This window comes from Parambassis ranga, chromosome 16, assembly GCF_900634625.1.
Source record: "Parambassis ranga chromosome 16, fParRan2.1, whole genome shotgun sequence".
In the NCBI taxonomy this organism is placed as follows: domain Eukaryota; kingdom Metazoa; phylum Chordata; class Actinopteri; family Ambassidae; genus Parambassis; species Parambassis ranga.
Genome location: NC_041036.1, coordinates 861,896 through 885,274, shown reverse-complemented (window position 1 = coordinate 885,274; position 23,379 = coordinate 861,896). Strand labels below are relative to the sequence as shown.

General features: G+C 49.0%; 5 protein-coding genes across 9 annotated transcripts; 2 read left to right on the top strand and 3 right to left on the bottom strand.

Annotated features, from left to right (window-relative positions):
- Positions 1-5,363: 5,363 nt before the first annotated feature.
- On the bottom strand, positions 5,364-6,755 carry bola1 (bolA family member 1). 2 transcript variants are annotated; one of them, XM_028426615.1, is made up of 2 exons: positions 6,659-6,755; positions 5,364-6,065 (listed from the first exon to the last, which is right to left on the bottom strand). In XM_028426615.1, exon 2 carries the CDS (start codon positions 6,040-6,042, stop codon positions 5,590-5,592), a length of 453 nt encoding a protein of 150 aa, XP_028282416.1. In that variant the 5' UTR covers positions 6,043-6,065; positions 6,659-6,755; the 3' UTR covers positions 5,364-5,589. The 2 variants fall into 2 exon arrangements, with proteins under 2 accessions (XP_028282416.1, XP_028282417.1); XM_028426616.1 differs by having other exon boundaries at positions 6,683-6,751.
- Positions 6,756-7,879: 1,124 nt separating this feature from the next.
- pnp4b (purine nucleoside phosphorylase 4b) lies at positions 7,880-9,969 on the top strand. The gene is made up of 7 exons (XM_028426609.1): positions 7,880-8,032; positions 8,517-8,689; positions 8,800-8,903; positions 8,978-9,153; positions 9,226-9,416; positions 9,497-9,576; positions 9,666-9,969. Exons 1-7 carry the CDS (start codon positions 8,013-8,015, stop codon positions 9,804-9,806), a joined length of 885 nt encoding a protein of 294 aa, XP_028282410.1. The 5' UTR covers positions 7,880-8,012; the 3' UTR covers positions 9,807-9,969.
- A 65-nt stretch (positions 9,970-10,034) lies between these two features.
- Positions 10,035-12,767, bottom strand: decr1 (2,4-dienoyl CoA reductase 1, mitochondrial). The gene is made up of 10 exons (XM_028426607.1): positions 12,621-12,767; positions 11,751-11,944; positions 11,622-11,679; positions 11,456-11,542; positions 11,200-11,347; positions 11,017-11,116; positions 10,835-10,907; positions 10,615-10,761; positions 10,465-10,527; positions 10,035-10,247 (listed from the first exon to the last, which is right to left on the bottom strand). The coding sequence occupies exons 1-10, from the start codon at positions 12,759-12,761 to the stop codon at positions 10,188-10,190; spliced, it is 1,071 nt and encodes a 356-aa protein (XP_028282408.1). The 5' UTR covers positions 12,762-12,767; the 3' UTR covers positions 10,035-10,187.
- A 417-nt stretch (positions 12,768-13,184) lies between these two features.
- On the top strand, positions 13,185-15,433 carry pmvk (phosphomevalonate kinase). Its single transcript, XM_028426614.1, has 5 exons — positions 13,185-13,371; positions 13,494-13,557; positions 13,624-13,776; positions 13,851-13,980; positions 15,100-15,433. Exons 1-5 carry the CDS (start codon positions 13,277-13,279, stop codon positions 15,267-15,269), a joined length of 612 nt encoding a protein of 203 aa, XP_028282415.1. The 5' UTR covers positions 13,185-13,276; the 3' UTR covers positions 15,270-15,433.
- Positions 15,434-15,982: 549 nt separating this feature from the next.
- LOC114449172 (tropomyosin alpha-4 chain-like) lies at positions 15,983-21,930 on the bottom strand. Of its 4 annotated transcripts, none has more exons than XM_028426610.1 (9): positions 21,614-21,930; positions 20,613-20,763; positions 19,195-19,328; positions 18,950-19,067; positions 18,662-18,732; positions 17,671-17,746; positions 17,486-17,548; positions 17,069-17,138; positions 15,983-16,988 (listed from the first exon to the last, which is right to left on the bottom strand). In XM_028426610.1, exons 2-9 carry the CDS (start codon positions 20,745-20,747, stop codon positions 16,906-16,908), a joined length of 750 nt encoding a protein of 249 aa, XP_028282411.1. In that variant the 5' UTR covers positions 20,748-20,763; positions 21,614-21,930; the 3' UTR covers positions 15,983-16,905. The 4 variants fall into 4 exon arrangements, with proteins under 4 accessions (XP_028282411.1, XP_028282412.1, XP_028282413.1 ...); XM_028426611.1 differs by having other exon boundaries at positions 21,638-21,930; XM_028426612.1 differs by having other exon boundaries at positions 21,757-21,930.
- Positions 21,931-23,379: the final 1,449 nt, after the last annotated feature.

Here is a 23,379-nt window from a genome sequence, read left to right as displayed (position 1 = left end):
CTGTTCACACTACACACGACTTCATGTGCTTAGATGATCACATTAAACTTGAAATCAAACATGTCGAACCCGGAGCTGTTGCTGTTTCAAAGGAAAAGTCCGTCACAGTCTGTGCTGCCTGTTGCTGCCTCAGCATCGGGCCGTACCTCTGCTTAAACCGTGCGATACTCAGACGGGCCGACAAAAATATCAAACATGTCAGAAATTCAACCGATCATCCGATCGCCGTGCGATGTTAATCGCCTCTCATGAGGCCGTGTACACTGTGCGATTAAAGACGCACGACAAAGGTGAAATTCGGCCGACCAAAAAAAATCGTAAGACTCAAAATTCGGGTCAAAATCGGACCGAAAATCGCACAGTGTATGCCGACGTTAGCTGGGTGTTGTTCGGTTGAAAACAGTCCCAGCCAAGTAGCATTGAGGAGCAGCCACAGCATGCAAACAGCTGAGGGAGGGGCCCGCTCTGTCTACTGAACAGACACTGGTTCCAAGATGGCGTCTGTTTCCAACATGGCAGCGCCTGTAAGCGATAAAAGTGATGCACCATGAATCTCGGGTTATGTTGCATCAAACTACAAAAGAACAAGGAGGCGTGCATCCTTCAGACGAGGCCTCTGCCTGACAGAGAGTCAGTAAAAATCCACACGCCGCCCTCGGCCTGTGCAGAGCGACGCAGCCGGCGCCTTAATTCAGTCAAAACGTTCACGTGTGTCATCCGACCTGTTTGAACAGCAGGTGCAGCGGGACCGCACATGAAAACCTGACACTAATCAAATCGTCCTTTTTTTTTATGAAGCTGGACCATAAACATGATCAATCTGTGGGTTCTGTCTCTCTGGTTTTATGATGATACACATATTGGAGTGCAGCTTTATGAGAGTCCCCCCGCAGCAGCTATAACAGCAGCTGTGTGGGTCTGCCGTCTCCTACACAACCTGCCAGTCACATCGCACAAAATCTTCTGAACACTGATGTTTGAATAACTGAAAACATCAGCGAGTGATGCCCACGGGAGGGAGCGCTAACACGATCCGCTGACATGCTCACCGCTCCAGGCATAAACATGATCATAGATGGTGCTGAGGACTCTGGAGGGGTTAAGTGAACGTAATAATAATAATAATGCATTGGTCTTATATTGCGCTTTTCTGCTCTGTTGGGCAGGCACTCAAAGCTTTACATTGAGATGCATTATTCTTTCACACCACATTCACACAGTGGCAGTGGTGAGCTACCAGTGGTAGCCACAGCTCCCCAGGGGGAGACTGACAGAGACGTGGCTGCCAAGGTGCGCCTACGGCCTCTCCGACCACCGCCGATCCATTCATACGCATTCATACACCAGTGAGTGCACTGGAGGCAATGCGGGTAAAGTGCCTTGCCCAAGGACACACAACAATGACTAGGGAGGAGCTGGGGTCGAACCGCCGACCTTCCGGTTATTGGACAACCCTGCTCTACCACTGAGCCACTGCTGCCGTAATCAGCCATGAGTACCTGGGAACCCTGGAGAGGCTGAGAGGGGGTCAACATGGAGCCAGTTTAAACGTGAGGTAGAGGAAGAAGCCACGGGCTGACGGAGGAACTGCTGTGACTGACAGCAAGGGGGAGGGGAGGGGGGGCAGGAATGAAGCACATGCAGTTTCAGGAGAGGGAAGATCACAGGGCTGCAGGAGACTGGAGAGTGGGTAATGAGCCTAAAGAGGGCCTTGAAGGAGCCTTATCTGCGACCCATCTGTCCTGACATGCACACTCCTCTGGTTAGTGCCTGGAGGAGGGGGGGGGGGCTCAGGGCTAAGGCCTTGGCCTGTGCACTCTGGCCCCAAAAACCAGCCTAACCAGCCCCATGCCTTCCACACACCCCGCAGGACAAACTCCCATGACTTACTGCTGCGATCATGTGACTGACTGAGCTGCAGCCAGGGAACAAAAAACACTTTAACAGAAAAAAAAAGGCTGCGAGGATGCAGATGTTCCCCTGACCATCATCATCATCATCACAGCTGTCAGCTGATCCGTCACTGCTACCGAGCAGGAGGAGGAGGGACGTCTGATGACCACAGGCACCGACTTCTAAAATAAATAAAACCCTGAAGACGAATTATCTTCATATCGATCTGAAAACAAATCTTAAACCCGACACTTCCGACTCACGCCGGAGAGACTAAGGAGTCATGGCAGGAATCAGAGACGCTGCACGTGTTTATTATTATCTCTATTTAACTCTGTAACTGTCCAATAAACTGTGTGTAGGTGACATCTTTAACTCTTTGTTTGCTCGCCGGCTCCCCGCCTTGTTTGCCTTCACTTGCATGTACAGCAGCACACCTGGGAGATTTACCCTAATGAATACCTGATGTGCTGAAGCAGTTAATTCCGCCTATAAAATACCTCCCTTCCTCCTTCCTGTGGGCCCCGGCTGCTGTTTATCAAACGAGGTAACGTCCTGTCATGTGACCCCCTCCCCCTCCCAGGAACCCACCTGTGTGGACTTTCCTCTTAATCCCCCTACTCTTTTTTTGCTTTGAATACTTAGACTACTGAGTGTAACTAATTCTCCCACACAAGGATATTGTCTCCTCTCTATCTCTGCCTTTGTCCTTCCCTTTCAAGGAAGCTTTTCACTGATTTCATTAGTCAGCTGTATGCTGGGAGAGGGAGCCTATGGGGGGAGGTGGTGGAGGTGGTGGTGGTGGTGGGGGGGCTTTCCAATTAAAAGGCCTTAATAGCCTATTACCATCACTTTAAGTTCCACTGTGTGTTTTTACAGCATGAAACCAGCTAAAGATTAATCACCCGGCAGAAATCACTCCTTATGATCAGAGTGTAATTATTCAGCTGTGTGTGGGAAGTGTCCCAGATTCCCGTCGGTCCTCTGAATGACACGCGGGTCCAGAGACAGTGAGTGACTGCAGAGGGTTTGAAATGTGTTTAACAGGCTGCTCTCCCTGCACACATGCTGCACAGATCCTGCAGCTGCCCGGGGGGGCCAGAGCACCTCGCTGGTCCCCTGGGACCACCAAACCACCCGTTCTCAGACACCCATTTGTCGTACCCCCCACCACCACCACCACCACCCCCTCCTACCGATGGATGACCCCGCAACCAGCAGGGGTCAGCTGTGCAGAAGGAGCCCCCCGCGCTCCGGCTCGGGGTCCGGAGCCGCTGCGTAAATCAGCGGCTGCTCCATCGCGGGAACCCTGCCCTGCCTGGGGTCCCAGCCCAGCCTGGCACCATCTGTCCTGGGGCTCTGACGCACAGGCAGCGCTGCCAAGGTGGGTTCCCACTGACCCGCTGTACCCTCCGTGTCACACGGGCCAGACCAGGGACCAGAGACAGATCCATCACTGCTGGAGTCCTGGTGGCTCAGCTCTGTGAGAATCAGCAGCACAAACCACGGACAAAGAGAGTCTGAATACATCGGAAATAAAACTAAAAATGATGATTTAAAATAAGAATGTTTTACTAAATGACCTCCTCTCACCTGTCTGCAGTGTGTGTGTGTGGTTTTATGTAAATTAGCATCTTTCAGCTGTGCAGTGACACAGGACAGAATAAATCTTCACTTTATCACTTCACGTGTGCAGAGAGCAGCTAAACATTTAGATCCAAGGTAAGAAGTGTGTGACGATCTGCGGCGTCTCAATCGGAGCGCTGACAGTTTCACCTCTGGCCAAAACACGTCACCCTGCGCGGAGCTGGACTGAGCAGCCTGTAATTTTGCTGTATACCTGCCACCACCCAACAGGTGATGTACTACTCACACATGTAAAACAGGCCGGCCTTTAAAGAGCGAGACAAGTCCCTGCACTCCCCCTCATCATCCCGGATGACTTTCCCCTCTCCATCATAACAGCACCTGGAACGGTGACACATAAATCTACCGGCCAGAGACAGTCTGCAGGTCCCCGGGCGCCGCCTGCCCCCACCCCTCCCATCACCCTCGGGCTCTAATGGACGAGCGGGGGTCATAAAGTGGTTGTATTACTGTTTTCCTTTTTCCAAACCAGTGACACCAGTTGTTCACCCTCCTCACCGCAGCCCTTTGTGAGGTCTGACAGGCTGTCAATTCCAGGCGGAGGATGATTGTAGAAGACGACACGCATCACCTCGAGGTGACACCGCATTCCACCGCAGGCCTGTCCCCATGAGCCAACAATAACCTCCGACAGCTCCGCCGCAAAGCACGGAGAGTCTGCTCCGCAATAACCGCCACATAAAAGAATATCTGAAGGAAACCTCTGACAGAAGAAAGACAGATCCTGCTGTCATCAGGTCACACAGGCCGGGCCGAGGACAGACGCTCAGCCGTCATCAGGGTTAAGGACAAGAAGACCTTCGCACTGACACATACAAGACTCTACAAAAATAGATGCACACACACACACAGTGAAGTGTTATTCTGAGAACAGACTACAGAACATGTTGTACTTCTGTCCTGCGGTGGTTCAGACTCAGATTAGAAGACATTATTTTCCGTTTCTGTCCTGAAGCGCCCCCCCCCCCTCTCAGTCTGTGTTTTTTGACTATTTAACAAACAAACTATTATTAAAAAATTCTATGAAAAACACATTAATACAGCATGAGGAGGGCTGTGGAGCAAACCTGGAGGTTGGAGAAGTCTTAAATGTTAAATGTTTTCATGTTGATCGCTGGTGTTTCTTCCTTTTGGTCAAAAATGCTTCTACTACTGAAACAGAAACTCATTTTGTGTCGGATTAATTGAAATAATTGATATTTTTCTCTAAAGGTAAGAATGAAGACACGTTTTCTTGTGGGTTCATTTGTGCGCCTGCTGCCCTCGTGTGGTGAGCCGCAGTGCTGACAGCACTATGTCAGCAAAAGTCAATGGACGCCATGAGCAGTCAGATCTATAAAGGTGTGAATCTTAACACTGCAGCCTACTGGAGCTGTTTGCATTATTGATTAATGGTCCACGATTAATCCATCAACGTACACCGACATGTGATGAACAAACGAGGAGGTTACAGTAGGACAGCACTCATATTAGAATTCATCTGTTCTGATTCTTCTTTATTGATGATCATTGGTCAGTAATCAGCTCCCAACACACACAGTGAGGAGTGCACTCACAGCCGGCTTCATTAAGGACATACTGCCTTGTGTTGGGCGCCCTCTTGTGACACACAGTCATTACTACAACTGTGTGTGTGGATTCGTTCATCAGGCTTTAACTGTCCACATTCTTTGTACTCCGGTTTATGTTTCTGTCTGTTTTCGTGGGGTGTTTGTGTCTCACAGCTCACCTGGGTCCTGATGGAACACTGCAGCTGGGCTGGTGGGGGGGGGGGGGGCTGTGCAAAGCATCAATAAACACTGAATAAATGTTCTACCCATTTACAGCATTTCATCCAAACTCCGGATCTGTCTTTAATGTCAGAAATGAAATATTAATAAGAATACTGGGCCTTCATCATGGTGACACACTAAACACCAACATGTGCGATTCCCACAGTAACATTAGTGTTTCTCCTCCACTGTGAAACTCGTTTCTTTACACTCCTCAAACATTCACCTGCGTTCTGCACATTTCAGTCCAGCAGCAGCAGCTCCACAGTCCGGCACTTCACTCTCGGCCGCCCTTCAGTTTCTCCTCCACCGTGTGATCCCCTCTGGAGCCGCCCATGCAGGGTGGACTCTTAGCCAGCGCGGGGTTACTCCCCCACTGCTCGGGAGTCTTTGCCTGGATCGCCAGTGCATGAACGCAGCTACTCAGCTCCTCCTTCAGCGTTTCATTGACCAGGCGGTGCCGCTGTATAAGCGGCAGACCCTCGAACCGGGAGCTGACAACCAGGACACGGAAATGGGATTCAGAACCAGGAGGCACGGCGTGCATGTGGCTCTCATTGTGGACCTCTAGGTGGTCTGGCTGGAGCGTGTTGGTGAGTTTGGTTCTAATCGACCTCTCCACGGGCCGGCTGGGGTCCGGGTCCATGTGTGGTCTGAAGTGGGCCAAAGGCCGGATGAAGGCGAGGCGGGTGGAGATGGGACGAGCACAGCGGAGGAGACCGGGAAGCATCAGAGGCTGTGGCAGCAGACCGCCTAGGAGAAGCACAGAGGAACAGGCAGGTTTGTAAAGCAGCTACTGTCAGCACATCGTGACATCCGGCGGTCACCAAACACATGTTAATATGTGCATAAGAAACATGGACATGATCGGGAAACAGGAAAACACCAACAGGAACAAACAACGTGCTCAAAACCAGGAAGAGCAGAGCAATAAAAAATAAAAAGCAACTCGCTCTGAAATGCACGTTCTGCCTGATTTAATATAGTTTTCATTCACCGAGCCTCCACTTTAGACCTCTGAATGAAGCCATCTGTCAGTTATTCATTGGTGTCCAGCCTGTGGATAGCAGCTTAACAAACACGTCCTGAACTTTGTAAAGCCCAACACGAATAAAACATCTGCACTCAGCTACAATCAAATGAAGAAGGTGAACAGAGTCTGTGGATCTCAGCTGTTTACCGTGATAAACCTGCAGAGTTTAGCTATCAGCTAACAACCTAGCTAAACGTCTGCTAAATCACTGCTAGCATAAACTGCTAGTTAGCTAACTCCCTCCACTCCGACAGACAGAAAAGGAAGAAATAAAGAAAATACACAGTGAGACAGAGCAAACAGCGCTTAATACCTGTGTGGAGTAAATATGTGTCACCTTGCACAGGAAGCGACTCTTCTTCTTCTTCTTCTTCTTCTTCTTCTGTTCCAAACGCTGCTGCCTCGTCTTCTTCTTCTTCTAGTTTAATGGCGGGTGGCCTCCCACTCTCAGGTGCATTACCGCCACCTACTGGAGCCTGAGAGGGACAGACAACAAAAAACAAACCAAAACTAAATTCTAAATACTTCAACCTGTTCTTCTTACATCACTCAGCAAACAGGTCCAAGGTCCTTTGTCTGGATCTGACATCCTGCTTAGTTTGGGTCCCTCTGGAACTAATTTCTTTCTGTTGTGTGTGCTGGACATACATGATGGGCTGTTTCTTCTTCTTCACATGGGCCTGACGAGGTGCCTCGTCTGCTTCAGCGGACCTCTGCAGGAGTGCTACCACTCACACAGGCTCTGTGGAGGCTCTGAGCAGCAAAACATCTTCAAAAACACAATCCTTGAGTCCAGTAGCAGACACAAAGCGCTACAGCAGACTGTCAAAGGTATAACGTCCTAAACGGGCACTAAATGGCACCAAAACATCCCCAAAACCAAGGCAAGGAGCCACAGAGCAGCACATGTCCACCATGTCCTCCTTCATGTCCTCCACCATGTCTTCCTTCATGTCCTCCTTCATGTCGTCCTTTATGTCCTCCTTCCTGTCCTCCTTCATGTCGTCCTTTATGTCCTCCTTCATGTCCTCCACCATGTCCTCCTTCATGTCGTCCTTCATGTCGTCCTTTATGTCCTCCTTCATGTCCTCCACCATGTCCTCCTTCATGTCCTCCTTCATGTCATCCTTTATGTCCTCCTTCATGTCCTCCACCATGTCCTCCTTCATGTCCTCCTTCATGTCCCCCAGCATGTCCTCCTTCATGTCCTCCTTCATGTCCTCCACCATGTCCTCCTTAATGTCCTCCTTCATGTCCTCCCCTGTGTCCTCCTCTCTGTGTATCATTCTGTCCATTCTCTTGTGTCCTCCTCTTTAATCTTCCACATTGTGTTGGACATCAGCTGCTGTGTTTCTGCTGATCATGTGAGCAGCGCTCAGTGACAGCGCCTCACAGTGGTCGGTCTCTAAATAACACTACATTAATGTTTTACTTTAGATTTGTGGTTTTAAAAAAAAAGAATAACATCAGATGTTGGTTCCACCTGCAGAACTTTAACCCTTGACTGCGCAAACTGCACAGGTCAAAGGTCGCAGACACACTCAGTCAATAACCTCGTCTGTGTTTACAGAGCAGGAATCAGCCAATCAGAGGAGAGGACGCGCTCACTGTGTGGCTGCTCCTTCCTCTTCTTCTTCTTCTTCTGCCGTCGTCTGTGCTGCTCGAGGATGCACACCAAAGGAACCTGGTGAGTTTTAGATTCTGATTATTGTCTGATCTTGGACCAGATTCTTTTTTTTATTCTCACACATTTCTCTTTTTGGTATTGGTATTTATATATTTATATTTAGTCAGAACCCTTGTTTCCATGTCGGCTGACTTTCTGCCTGTTGATCTTCGGCCTGCAGTTAAACTCAGATTTTCACAGTTTCTGCCGTCGTCACATTTTTCTTTTTGCGTCTTGCGGCTGGTGTCTGTTAATCATCACCTCCTCCTGATCCACAGCAGCCATGATCCGCCTCTGTCCGTCTGTCACAGCGGATTTAACCGTTTATTTACTTTAAAGAAAAGAAATGATTTTATCAGTGGATTCGTGGCGTCTAGTGCAGAGTTTGAAGAGTGAGTGTAGAAACACAGACGCTGCTTTCTGGACTTTTAGCTCGTCTGTCTGAAAAGGGGGCGGACTTGGGACACGGTCCAGTTAGTGTGTTTATTGTGTGTCTCCCTGTCAGCTGTTGCTCCTTCGAGGACTACAAACTGACCACCGAGTGGCTGCTGAACCAGACGAGCCACCGTCCGAAGGTGGCGGTGATCTGTGGGTCCGGACTCGGCCTGCTGGCTGACGGAGCTGCCAACAAACAGACGTTCAAGTACCAGGACATCCCCCACTTCCCCGTCAGCACAGGTGAGTGGGTCCCACCCGTCCCCGTCCATCAGACCTGACAGTTTGAGGCTGAACCTGCTGTTTCTTTTTTTCTTGGTTGCCTCGGTAACCTCGGTGACCTCCCTCCTCAGTCCCAGGTCATGAAGGCCGCCTGGTGTTCGGGATGATCGAGGACACTCCCTGTGTCTTCATGCAGGGACACTTCCACCTGTATGAAGGGTACTCCCTCTGTCAGGTGGGTCCAGCTGACTGATGATAATGTCTTCTGGGACAAACAGTGTCTCATGTTCATCCGTCTGTCCGTCTCAGGTGACGTTCCCTGTGAGGATCTTTAAGCTGATGGGGGTGGAGTTAATGCTGGTGACCAACGCCTCCGGAGGAATCTGTCCAGACTTTAAGGTTGGCGACATCATGATCATCAAAGACCACATCAACCTGCCGGGGTTTGCTGGACAACACCCGCTGTGTGGACCCAACGACGAGAGGTGAGACACCAGACGTCTGCTGTGACTGGACGGTCCCTGAAGACAGGCTGCCTAATGCGTCTCCGTCTGCAGGTTTGGGATCCGGTTCCCCTCCATGTCGGATGCGCACAGTAAAGATCTGAGGGGACTGGTGCTGGACGTCGGCGTTGAGCTGGGCTGCAGTGACTTCATCAGAGAGGGCGTGTACTGCATGGTGAGCGGCCCCAACTTCGAAACCATCGCCGAGGCCAGAATGCTGCAGGTCCTGGGCTGTGACTCTGTGGGTAAGACAGCACCAAAGACGGACAGTAGGACAGGACAGGAGGGAGCGACGGCCTCCACGTGACCTCCTCTGTGCTTTCAGGTATGAGCATGGTTCCTGAGGTGACGGTGGCCAAACACTGTGGACTCAGAGTGCTCGGACTGTCGCTCATCACCAACAAGGTCGGTTATTAAAACCACAACAAAGTCAGTGTGACGTTCCTGTGTGACACGATGTTACTGTGTGTGTGTGTGTGTGCGCGGTGCTGCAGGTGTCTCTGGACTACAGCCGGGAGGAGAAGGTGAACCACGAGGAGGTTCTGGAGATCTGTAAGATGAGGGCAGAGGTTCTGCAGAAAATCGTCACCAAGCTGATCACTCGCTGCCAGCAGCAGAGCATCAACACACACTGACACCGACAACACACACATCAGTGCACACACACACCTGACCGAGAGGACTCATTAGGAACTGTCACCGGAAACACCTGAACGCATCAAACCTGCTGATGATGCCTGTAAACACAGCGTCCTCACTGAGCCGCCGTCCCTTCACAATAAAACTCTCAGAAGTGTCGTCTTTTCTTTTCTTTTCCATCAGGAAGTTGTTTGAGGTAAAAAGATCCTGATTGATCGAGCGTGTTCAAAACAATCATCATTTTAATTCTATGAAAAACATGTATTACACTGAGCATGTGCAGTCACATAACAGAGTCAGGTTTCATGACCAGGTCAGGGGGCGGGTCCTCTGCATTAAGCATTCTGATTGGTGGCTGAGGTCCAATGAGAAGTCCTTTACGATCCTTTAGTGCTCCTGATCATCGCCTCCATGGTCTTCCACTGCTCTGGAGTCACCTGCAACAGAAGGAGATGAAGTGTCAGAACTCAGTGAGGGGGACACGTTTCTGAGGGAACCGCTTCAGGGGGACACGTTTCAGAGTGAACCGCTTCAGGGGGACACGTTTCTGAGGGGACACGTTTCTGAGGGACACGTTTCTGAGGGGACACGTTTCTGAGGGACACGTTTCTGAGGGACACGTTTCTGAGGGAACCGCTTCAGGGGGACACTCACACAGCACAGGTGGTTAAACTCTCCGGCCATCCACACATACTCTCCCCCGTCAAACCGGATGACCTAAAAAGAGACACAGACACACTGATCTGCTGAACTCTGGACCAGAGGAACGGTCTGAACTTTGGATCGGGGTCATGGTGGACTCACAGCTCCAGACATCCAGGTGGCGAAGTCGCTGCTGATGTAAGCTGCCAGGTTTGCGATCTCAGCCGGCCTTCCGAGCCGACCCACCGGGATGCGACCGATCATTTCCTTCTCGAAGACTCCGGTCGGGTCCAGACGACTGAACGCTCCCTGAACACCGCAAACACAACACGAACGTAAACAACAGAGACACATCGAGCAGCTGCGGTCAGGTGACTGCTACCTTTGTTTTGATTGGTCCTGGCTGGATAATGTTGAACCTGTGGCCGTAACGCCCCCACTCTGCAGCCAGAGACCTGAGACAGAGGTGAACACAGTTACCATGGCGACCGCCTGACATGGTGACATCGGTCTGATCACGAGTTCAGCATTTCATGCATGTCGATGGTTGAAGGAGAGACTGACTTGTAGAGCGCATCGACTCCGGCCTTCGCCGACGCACTCGGAACCACGAAACCAGAACCAGACTCAGCGTAGATGGTGGTGATTGCCAGGAAGGACGCACCTGAACAAACATAAACAACAACAACGTCTGGCTCTCTGAACCAGCCTGACTCTGGATTATCTTTCTGGTCCTGGATCGCCCACCTTTCTGCTTCTGGATCAGCCTCTTTCCCAGCTCCAGGGTGACAAACGCCGTCCCGTTCAGGACAATGTCGGTGATGGCCCTCCAGGCGTTTGGCGACAGACCTTCTGATGGACAGACGAAGTTTCCTGCTGCGTTGTTGATGATCACCTGGACCAATCAGGTGATCAGGCGATGTGTCTCATCACATTGTGCTGTCTGCACACTGTGATGAGACAGCTTACAGAAATACAGGCGTGAGAGGGTGTGTGTAGTTACATCAGGAAGTCCAGTCAGAGACTCCATCTGGTCCACACACTGAGACACGGCCTGAGGATCTTTGACATCACACTGGACCGCATGGACCTGAGGACAAAGAGACAGGGGCTTTAGGTAAGTCCAGGTCAGAGCAGCAGAGCTGGGGTCAGCCTGGTTCTGGTGTCACCTTGTTTCCAGTCTGGCTGCTGATCTCTTCAGCTGTCTGCTGCAGGACGTCCAGCTTCCTGAACGACAAACAGACTGGATCAGGATTATATTTAACAGGGGCGGAGGAAGCCGTCAGGTGACCTCTGACCTGCTGGCAATGACACACTGGGCTCCCAGCTGTGACAGGGTGGTGGTCATGGCGCGGCCCAGACCCGTCCCCCCACCTGTGATGAAGGCCACTTTGTTGTCGAAGCTTCCTTTTGGCAGCATGGCGCCTTCAACCGGAGGGAAGAACCCTGACTGAGAACCAGACTGGAGGCCTGCGGACCCGTGGAACCATGACTGAGAGAAAACACACACGATCAATAACGTGTTCAGCTGTGTGCTCGTGTGTCCTTACTGTGCGGTCTGTGAGCTGAAACCCAGAACCTGATCAACAGAGCCACAGGTATGATTGGAGCATCATTAAATGATCAGTCAATGAGGATCAATGAGAATCTCTCCTGTGGGGGACTAATAAATGATGACCTCATCAATAAATCTGCTGATTATTTTCTTAGGCAAAGGATCAATCAATCCAGACACATCGATAAAACTTAACAATAAACTTAAACCAAGAAACAGATCAATGAGTCAGCTTTACTTTAGTGTCAGAAAATCTAATATTTGTATTGATTACTCAGTTTTTTTCAGTCTGTTTAAATCCTGCAGAAACTTCGATCATTGTAATCGGTGCTCGTGACCCAGGTGCTGCCTCTGCGCATGCACGCGAGGGGGGGTGTGTTAAAACTGGGGGAAAGGTCAAACTGGGATTTATTTATTTATTCAATTAATTTGCAAATAACAATAAACAATAAACATGTTGGTGCTCAGCCTCCCTGACTCCGCGTGCAGAAGGATGATCGATGATGCATTGATCATTTGGAGAGTGTCGCTCCTTTTCTCTGATGTTTTAAAACACGTCATTATGCAGAGATTGTTGTTTTTACGTTTTTAATGAGTGAGTTTAGTTTCTTACCCGCAGAACTGAAGACTTTCCTGCTCCCACAAACTCCACTTTCCTCCAAAACAGACCTGCTGCCATCTTGCTGAGAGTCTGATGAGTTTTGAGTGGATCAAACAAAAACAGAGAAAAAACAGGGGCCGAGGAAACGCACATACAAACTTTATACTGACTCCGGGTCAGGTAAGATTTTTACCTTAAATTCACGACATAATATAAATAAATGAATAAATACATAAATAATTAAATAACAACATTGATTGATATGTTTACAAACCTGAATTTACAGACATATTTACATAATGCTCCGTTTACACACACTCGTGAACACCCCTCCTCTAATGGTTTAGTCCAAATCCAACCATGATCACGTGTTACCGTAATGTTGCTAAAGTGTCTTGCGCGGAAAAAAAAACTCCGCTTTTACATTTTGATGCTGTCTTCAAACAAACGTCACATATCACTGGATCCACATCAGATCACTTTCTGATTGATTACTTATTGATCACTGATCTGATAACCGTCCTCCAACTGATACATTTTGAAGTTCTACCTGTTTGCTCGGACAGTTACGGTATCGGCCGGGTATGGTTCGACAGGCGGAACACAGTGAGGTATAAAGAAGCGGCTGATCGATCATCAGTGAACTGATGAGTGATTATCGATGACAGATGGAGGATCGAGTCTCTAGACCAGGGCTGATTCTGGTTTTTAGCGGAAAGCGGAAGTCCGGGAAAGACTATGTGACCGACCTCATCCAGACGCGGTACCTTCTGACAGTCAGTCTGTAACCTTATTGTTGTGACGTCGGTTAGCAGCGTCTACCTGCTAGCTGACGTCACTAGGCCGCCTGTGAACGTGCTGTTTCACCTGTTTGCTCCTCTGTAGTTTGGGTTCGGAGGTCTGCTGCGTCCTGCGCCTGTCTGGACCGCTGAAGCAGCGGTACGCTCAGGTAAGACACACCCGCTCATCCGCCGCCTCCTGTTACCATGGTTACTGAGTTCTGCTGGGCACGCAGGAGCACGGTCTGGACCTGGACCAGCTGCTGGGTCCTGGTCCTTATAAGGAGCAGTACCGGGCGGATATGATTCGCTGGGGTGAGACCCGCCGGAACCAGGACCCCGGGTTCTTCTGTCGCCTAGCGGTCAGAGGAGCATGGCAGCCGGTGTGGGTAGGTCTGCAGCTGAGCTTCGTCTCTTGGATGTCGGGGGCACCTGATAAACTCTCTACTCTGTGATTCGTCAGGTGGTGAGTGACGCGCGGCGCCTGTCGGACCTGCAGTGGTTCTGGACCGAGTTTCCTCAACAGACTCGAAGCGTCAGAGTTCAAAGCTCGGAAGAAACCCGGAGAGGAAGGGGGTGGAGCTTCACCGCAGGTCAGACAGCCCGTAGACTGTCAGCTGTCCCGCTCAGTGTCCACCTGTCTGTCTCTCAGATGTTTGTGTGTTCACCTGTCTGTCTCTCTGATGTGTCAGTGTCCACCTGTCTCTCTCTCTGATGTGGGTGTGTGTCCACCTGTCTCTCTCTCTGATGTGGGTGTGTGTCCACCTGTCTCTCTCTCTGATGTGTCAGTGTCCACCTGTCTCTCTCTGATGTGTGTGTGTCCACCTGTCTGTCTCTCAGATGTGGGTGTGTGTCCACCTGTCTGTCTCTCAGATGTGTCAGTGTCCACCTGTCTCTCTCTGATGTGTGTGTGGGTGTGTGTCCACCTGTCTGTCTCACAGATGTGTCAGTGTCCACCTGTCTGTCTCACAGATGTGTCAGTGTCCACCTGTCTCTCTCAGATGTGTCAGTGTCCACCTGTCTCTCTCAGATGTGTCAGTGTCCACCTGTCTCTCTCTGATGTGTGTGTGGGTGTGTGTCCACCTGTCTGTCTCACAGATGTGTGTGTGTGTCCACCTGTCTCTCTCTGATGTGTCAGCGTCCACCTGTCTCTCTCTGTGTGTGTGTCCACCTGTCTGTCTCTCAGATGTGGGTGTGTGTCCACCTGTCTGTCTCTCAGATGTGGGTGTGTGTCCACCTGTCTGTCTCTCAGATGTGTCAGTGTCCACCTGTCTCTCTCTGATGTGTGTGTGGGTGTGTGTCCACCTGTCTGTCTCACAGATGTGTCAGTGTCCACCTGTCTGTCTCACAGATGTGTCAGTGTCCACCTGTCTGTCTCACAGATGTGTCAGTGTCCACCTGTCTCTCTCAGATGTGTCAGTGTCCACCTGTCTCTCTCTGATGTGTGTGTGGGTGTGTGTCCACCTGTCTGTCTCACAGATGTGTGTGTGTGTCCACCTGTCTCTCTCTCAGATGTGTCAGTGTCCACCTGTCTGTCTCTCAGATGTGTGTGTGTGTGTGTGTCCACCTGTCTGTCTCTCAGATGTGTCAGTGTCCACCTGTCTCTCTCTGATGTGTGTGTGGGTGTGTGTCCACCTGTCTGTCTCTCAGATGTGTCAGTGTCCACCTGTCTCTCTCTCAGATGTGTGTGTGTCCACCTGTCTCTCTCTCAGGTGTGGATGATGCAGAGTCAGAGTGCGGGCTGGACAGCGGTGTTGAATTTGATTGGATCATCACTAACGACGTTGACGCCCTGTCATTGGACGAGCAGCTGCGGCCGATCCTGGACCTAGCCCTGGAAGCCGCCCCATCATCGATCAATAATCCTGCTAATAAGACCTGAATGATGGCTTTCAGTGTCAGCATCAGGTCGCAACAGACCAACATGTGGATCAGAAGTGATGCGTCCACGGCACTCAGCCTGGTGACATCACCACTGGGAGCAAAGGCTGATGGGTGATGGAGTGCACCGTGATCATGTGTAACTACATAAAACTCGTCTTACAGTTAAAAGCCACGGTGCAGCTCTGTGTGTGTGATTCTGTCCGCTGGTCATGTCAGGATTTCAGCAGCAGCTTGCAGGCAGTGACCAGCAGGTGGCGTCATTCTGACCCACACAGGTAAAACAGATTCCATGTTTAACTGCTGCTGCCTTGAAAATGCATTAAATGTAAGTTTTATTCTGAGTTCACACAAACTAAAGAAGTGTTTTATAGCAAATTAAAAATAAAATGATCCTTTAGTCGTCGTTCTCTCAGCCGTCACACTGACAGTTTAACAGTCACATGATGTGCAACAATCCTGCATGTTGGGAAACCTGGTGCCAACCAGATCAAACCTCCATGTCTTCTCTGTTCAGTTTTTAGCATAGCGTGTTGTTGTGACATCACTTCCTGTTTTTAGTCGGTGTGAGCCAGGTGCCAGCCGCCACACCAGAGTCCAAACCCGCTGAGCACAAACAGCAGCAAAACTCATCAATGAAACAGACACCTCACCTCCACCAGCTTCTAATAATCAATCAATCAATCAAGATAAATCAATGAGACCAGAGTCTGCTTGGGTCTACAAACCAGTGACGGTGCTTTTATTTTATAAAATCCTGTCATGATTTATTACAATGAGCACTGATGTTGGCACAATGATGACATCATCTGCCTTTCAGGTAAAAACATCTTTAAACTTTAATTATTGTGTCACCAGGTCAAAGGTCACCTGCAGGAATGTGGGTGGGGGGGGGGGGGGGGGTGTGTTCTGGCATCTGATTGGCCCCTGGTTTACCTTATTTGGCAGTGGAATGCCTCACTAAGATTGGCTAAATCAAATCAATTCGTTAGGAAGAAAATAACAATAGCCAACAGGAACGATGGCTCTAATCAATCAAGCAATCAATATTTATTGTGGCAAAGTAAACTAACAACAAACCGTTAAGACAATTAGTCATCATTAGTAGCTAACGAGGGGGTGGCTGTAAGTCACTGTTAAACTCCCTTATAGACAAAACAGGTTCCCAGCTGCTCCGTGTCCGGCCTCCCTAATACTGAGGAGGAGGGGGGGGGGGGGGGGTACAATAATGCAACACTCCAAATGTTTAAAGAAGGAATGTGTGAAAGCAGGAAGAACGAAGGAGGGAGGAGGGAACGCCTCCCTCACATCCACAGGAGAGGAGGAGCAGTGCCAGAGGGCGCAGAGGAGCAGGGAGGAGGAATGTTTGGGTTACTATGTCTCCTGACCTCCAACAAGCAGGCAGCAGGGGAGGTGAAAGGGGGAGGAATGATTTGGCCACAGAGTTTGGCAGGATGTCACCTCCACACATCCAACCATGAGGAGGAGAAGGAGGAGGAGGAAGAGGAGTATCAGCGTATTAGAGGAGGTTCAGCAGAAGCACAATATTTTGGCCACAGAGTTTCCTGACGCCCACCTGTCAGGAGGTGAGGGACAGAGGGGAGGAGCAGTGCGAGAGGGGAGGAGGAAGAAGATGCTCAGCAGGAGTTCAGCTCCTCCATGGTCTGATTCAGAGTGGTCTGGAGCTCCATGTTGGCATTCCTGGCTGAAGTCAGGGCGTCTGGAAACACACACAGATGAGTGAGCGACTCTTCATATTTAACCCTTATTATTAACCCTTCTGACTGAAACTCGTCTCACCTTCCAGGTCATCGATGGTCTTCTCCAGTTTGGCCACAGAACGCTCTGCATACTCAGCTCTGGTCTCAGCCTGGAGCACAGGAAGTCAGCAGGTTAGTGACAGGAAGTCAGCAGGTTAGTAACAGGAAGTCAGCAGGTGAGTGACAGGAAGTCAGCAGGTTAGTGACAGGAAGTCAGCAGGTCAGTGACAGGACGCCAGCAGGTCAGTAACAGGACGTCAGCAGGTTAGTAACAGGACGTCAGCAGGTTAGTAACAGGACGTCAGCAGGTCAGTAACAGGACGTCAGCAGGTCAGTAACAGGACGTCAGCAGGTCAGTAACAGGACGTCAGCAGGTTAGTAACAGGAAGTCAGCAGGTTAGTAACAGGAAGTCAGCAGGCTTCCAGGTGAACAGGAATATCTGAATGGGCTCCTCACCTCCTTCAGTTTGCTGCTCAGGTTCTTGATCTCCTCTTCATACCTGTCCTCCTTGTGAGAGTACTGTAAGAGACACAGCAGCCAATCAGAGGTCTTGCTGTATGAGTGGAGGAAATTTTACACCAACAACTGCACTCTGGAAATCTGAAACCGGATCCTTCCTCCTCCTCCTCCTCTCCTCCTACCTTCTCAGCCTGGGCCTCCAGAGACTTTGAACTAGTGAAGACTGTTTTCAGCTCCTCCTCCAACACGCGACACTTACTGCAGGTCAAAGGTCACATCACAAAGGACACACTGCATCAAACAGGGGCTGCATGTTTGGCATCAGGCGTTACTTGGTGTCAGGTGCAGTATGTTATTTAGCATGGGTGTTATTTGGTGTCAGGAGTAGCGTGTTATTTGATACTTTACACTGCATATTATTTCTCTTATCCTATTTTACTACTACTGTATGCTATAACACAATTTCCCATTAAAGCTTCTCTTTATCTTATGTGGAGTTTGATGTTACCCGGCGTCACATGTAGCATGTTATTTGGAGTCAGGCGCTACGTGTAGCATGTTATTTGGCGTCACGTCTGGTGTGTTACACAGCGTCAGGTGTTACTTTGTCAGGTGCGGTGTGTTATTTGGCAGCAGGCGTTATTCAGGGCCTGCAGCAGGTAAAGTCATGCACAAAGAAGCAGCAGGAGGAGGAGGAGGAGGAGCTGAAGCAGCAGATAAAGGTCAGAGGTCATGGAGGCAGCAGGAGGTCAGGAGGAGAAGCTCCACTACCTAACACTGATGGTAGGTGGGAGATCAGGTGCCCTTAAGTACCTTGTCCCCAGATGCCTGCAGGCTCTTCAGTGATTGGTCGAAACTCCTCAGCTGCTCCTCCAACCTCCGCACCTTACTGTTAGACATGCGGAGAGACAGACGGGCGGAGAGAGAGAGAGAGAGAGACGGGTAGCAGGACATGCAGCAGCGACGTGTTTCCATGGAAACAGACAGCAAGAAAAAAGTTGGATGCAGTAAGATTAAGGTGTTGTTAGTGAAGCAGTGACATCATCTGACACATGTGGTCAGAACATATGTGAGTCTGAGAGTGGGGGCAGAGCGGCGCCTTCCTGCAGTTACACATGAAGGGGTGTGTGTGTGTGACATTGTATGAGGTGTGTGTGTGTGTGTGTGTTGAACCTCTCCGACTGCTCGGCTCTGTCTTCAGCTCGTTCCATTTCTCCTTCCACCATCACCAGTTTCCGAGCCACCTGTCAATCAAACACGAACATCATGTGACCTGCAGCACTAGTGAAGTCCTTTAAATCACTTGAATATATTCAGTGCGGCTCCCACAGACGGACCGCAGTGTGTTCACTCCTCAGTGAAGCACATGCGTGGGCAGTGAGAAAAGCACTGATACAAAGATTCACCATGGCAACCGGTAAATAAAAAAGCCTCCATTCTAATCCGGCAGAGCTACCGCACCTCCTCATATTTGCGGTCGGCCTCCTCGGCGATCTGCTTGGCCTCCCTCAGCTGAACCTCGAGCAGCTCCATCTTCTCCTCATCCTTCAGAGCTCTGTTCTCGATCACCTTCATCCCTCTGGTGGGAGACAGAAAACAGAATGGGTTTAAATGGACAATGTGTCTCCTTCCTCTCTGAAGCTGCACTTTACATTCCAGCTTTTCCTCTCAAAGGTTTTAGTGTTTTAGTGCGAGCACACGCTGACCTCTCGCTCTCGTCGGCAACCTTCTCCACCTCATCCAGTTTGCGCAGGGCAGTGGCCAGTCTCTCCTGAACCCGGTCCAGATTTTCCTCACTGAGCTGCAGACGACGACCCAGAGATGTCACCTCACCTTCCGCCTGCAAGACACAGACATGGGACACAAGATCTCACACGCAGGCGGTGAACTGATCCATGTGCATCATAACGGGTCAATATGATGCTGATAAAAGGTGCCGTCTGACATCAGGACTTTTTCTGATCAGATCAGCAGCTCAAGTTGATCAATAGATTGATAGATTCTGTTGTTCAGAGGCTGCTGCTCAAAGCATGTATATCAATATATGAATCAGATCTGTATGATAGGTTATCATAGACAATCAGCAAAGGGCGTTCCTGTCACTGTGTGGAGCTGTCTTTGAGAGTTGCAGTGTCCTCATGTAGACACACTATTACCCCGTTCACACTGGGGGAAAAAATCTGGCTAAAGCGGGATTCGGGCCTATCCAGATGTGTCTTTTCTGAGTGTGAACACCTCGAATTTGGCAGAATCCAGTTTGATTTCAGTCCGACTAGATCCACCTCTTGTGGGTGGATCTAGTCAGATTGGCTCAAATGTGGCTCAGGTGTGAACGCAAATGTGGCGAGCGAATCCGGCTAGCGACATGCTACTTCTGGTTCACGGGACAAAAAACCACACGACGCATGCACGGTCCTACCGCGGCCTGAACGGACTCTGTATATTACGAGGCGCCACGTAGTGGTTTGGAGGACAGCAAACATGCTGGATGAAGCCGGATTGAGTGCGGACACAACTGTGTGCTAGCCAGATTTGAAAATAGGTCTGAACGCATCCAGCTTAAAGGCTGTCTGGACTCAATCCTACTCTAGCTGGAATGACTTTCTCCAGTGTGAACGGGGCCTTAGAGACTGTGTGTGTGTTATCACAGGCTGCATGTGTCCTTATCTCACAACGTGTCCTGCGCTGATACACTTCGCTGCCGTATGCTGCAGTGTGTAGAGTGTCGAAGCCGCTGCTGCTGGCAGAAGCTTACACAACATTACAGTTATTACTGTAAGACTGCACTCAGAGTAAAAGAGGAACTCCACCATCAAACAATGTTTTTCATCTAATGAAAGACTTTTTAAAATGAATCCTATTTGTGTGATTTCCTACATAAACATACATTTGTCCCCCTTGTTCGTGTCGATGTTTGCTGTTGTGTAATGTTTATATATACACACACACAGAGCCACAGCCTGACACCTCAGCGCTGACATCCCTGCACCGCAGAGCGTTACAGACGTTCTTCAGGTATTTATGGCATCTGCCACAACCTGAAACAAAGAACCTGACAGAATCTACCAGAGGCTACAGACCCTCCTCTTTGATCTGCACAGCTGTGTGGGTGTGGTGTGCATACCTCCTCTCTAACCCTCTTCTCTTTCTCCACCTCCTTCTGTAGCCTCTCGGCTCGCTCCTCGGCGTCCTCCGCCTGGTCCTGCAGCACTTTGATCTTCTTCTTCACTGCCTCGATGCTGTTCATTCCTCCACTCATTTTTGTATTTCTTTTCCTGCAGACAACAGATGTTTGTTTGTTTATTTCAGACAGCATTCTGGATTTATTGACAATTTAGAGACTAAATGATCCGTCAGTGTGTCCCTCCTCTTGAGCCCTGAGGATGGAACAACCATGACTTCACCTCAGCGGTGTTCTTCCCTGCTCCTCGTTACAGTTTCACCCTCATGTGTGAATGCAGTGATATTGTGTTCATTGACGAGTTTTCACAAGTGCCCCCTGAGGGCACGAACATTCAGGAGAAATCTCTGACTCACGATGATGAAATCCACTAATTCTTTTTCCTGAACAACTCAGAGGATATGCCTCCATCAGCTCACCTCGCAGTAGAGTTATCAGTTTTAGTAAACACAACTTTTTTTTCAACTCTACAAACACCGTCTGATCTGTTCTAATACTTACACCAGGTTTGTAAAAGCGTGGGTTAATGACAGGCCTGATCAGCTACCTGACTGAAATAAAACTGATCAGCACTGATTGATTGAACTATTACAGTAGCCGTCAGGATAACATTTTAAAGTGACATTTACTGCTGTAATAGTTCTGTGAATTTATCTTTATTTTTGTTTCTTTAAATACTTTTATAAACTTTACTTTTCTGAAAGTTGAAAGTCAACAGATTTCGCTTTTAGGCATTTACATCAAAGTACATGTCAGACTCCCGCCAACAGAGCCTCCTGTGTTTTACCAGGTATTGATCATTTATTAAATCGTTCGTGCTGTCGTTCTGAGTTAGCATGTTAGCATCCGACGCTAGCAGCGGACCACCGCCCTGCTAGCACGTTAGCAAAGCTGAGCGTTAGCATAGATGGTGGAGGTGTACCTGCGCGAGCCTTCGCACTTGCCTGAGTTCTCTGAAGAAAACACACCTGAGGCTCGAGCCCGACTAGACCAACCACCGTCACTTCCCGATTAGCAGGCGGCTATCTGTTAGCTGTTAGCGGCTAGCGGAGCGGAGCTGTTACGAACTAAATAAAGTTTTACAAACTGCGGGTCGGGGTCTTTCAGAGCCGGTGCACGGACTTTGGTCTGTAGTTGTCGCTGTCCTGGTGGTGGTCTCGGGTCCTGGTCACTGTCAGCCTGGGTTCTGGTTCTGCTCTTCGCCGCTTCCTCAAACAGCCAACTCCCAACTCAGGAAGACTACACCCTCTTCCGGGTTAAATTCCCTCCACAGGAAGTGACGTACTCTGCTCGTTAAAAACACTCCAAATTAAAAGTCCTTGAAATTTGAAATAATCGCGGCAGTTTAATTTATGAGACAGTTGATGATCATTACATCATCACTACACTGTAACCAAACAAATTATTGATCAGCACAGTAACGTGTTTTTGTCTTTGATTGATAGATGTAGTTTATAAAGTTTTTAAATGATTGTGAGATTGAAATAATATAAACAATAACGTTGTCTTCTTAAAAGGAATTTATTTTCTGTCCATTTATCACACTGCCTTCATGTTTCTCTCTTGATTCCTATGTTCTATTGTTATTCAGCCAAAACAGGTCCACTCCAGACCCTGACCCGGTCCGTCCAGCTTCACACAGAATGGGCTCAAACTCTTCAAATGATTTCAAATGTATCCTTTAATTCATCTTAAAACTTTGAAGGTTTCTTCACCTGCTGTCTGCTGTCACTTTTCTCTCAGTATGTCATCTCTTGAGTCTTAACTTCAGTGTTCAAGGCTAATAATAATAATTAAAAAATATAAATGTGATTAAATATCTGCACTGACTCATTCGACTTGCTTGAATAGCTCTACGTGATAACTGGTTATTGATAAGAAGCAGTTCAAAATAAAAACATAAAAAAACAAGACAAATAAAATTCCAACAGGATCAATGGAATAAAAACACAGAGCAGCAGATTAGCTTGATAAGGAGTCATGTAGAAATCATCAGCAGGAATCATGTACACTGATCAGAGAGCGAAATAAACACACTTCAGTCCAGCTTCACTACTATTAGATTATGTTCACATGAAATGTTACAGCGTCACATCAGCATGTTACAGCATTCATCACATCTGGATGTCACAGCATCACATCTGGATGTTTTCTTCATCTGCTGCTAATGATTCTTTTTGTGTAAACACTCAGAAACGTTTGGACCCGATGCTTCACACATTTTAAAAAAACAAACAAAAACAAGGCAGCATTTCATCTCTGTGACGATACACGAGGAACATCACGTCATTAAAATTCTTTTTTTTTCCCCTATAAAAACAAAGAGCTCCTGTTTTTAGATGATGGGATGTTTGGTGTTAGAAGAATCAGAAGTTAAAACTCTCAGGAGCTCCTGAAGCCGCCCACACAGAGTAAAACACTTCCTGTTACCACAGCTGTCAATCATCAGAGGACATGTGTTAATAGTGTTTGTGTAGGTTCGTGGGTCACATGATGCGTTCGCAGCATGTTGAAGGTTTTCTGCAGGCCGCTTTGGTTTGATGGGAGGATCTCCATCACTGACGGCGTCCATGGCAACAGCGTGATGGCGACAGCAACCTGCTGACACTCACAGGCTCAAAGCAAACATTTGTGGCACACGCCAGGTTTTTTCTCATGTTTTCCTTCATCAACACATCTCATCATCATCATCATCATCATCATCACTGGA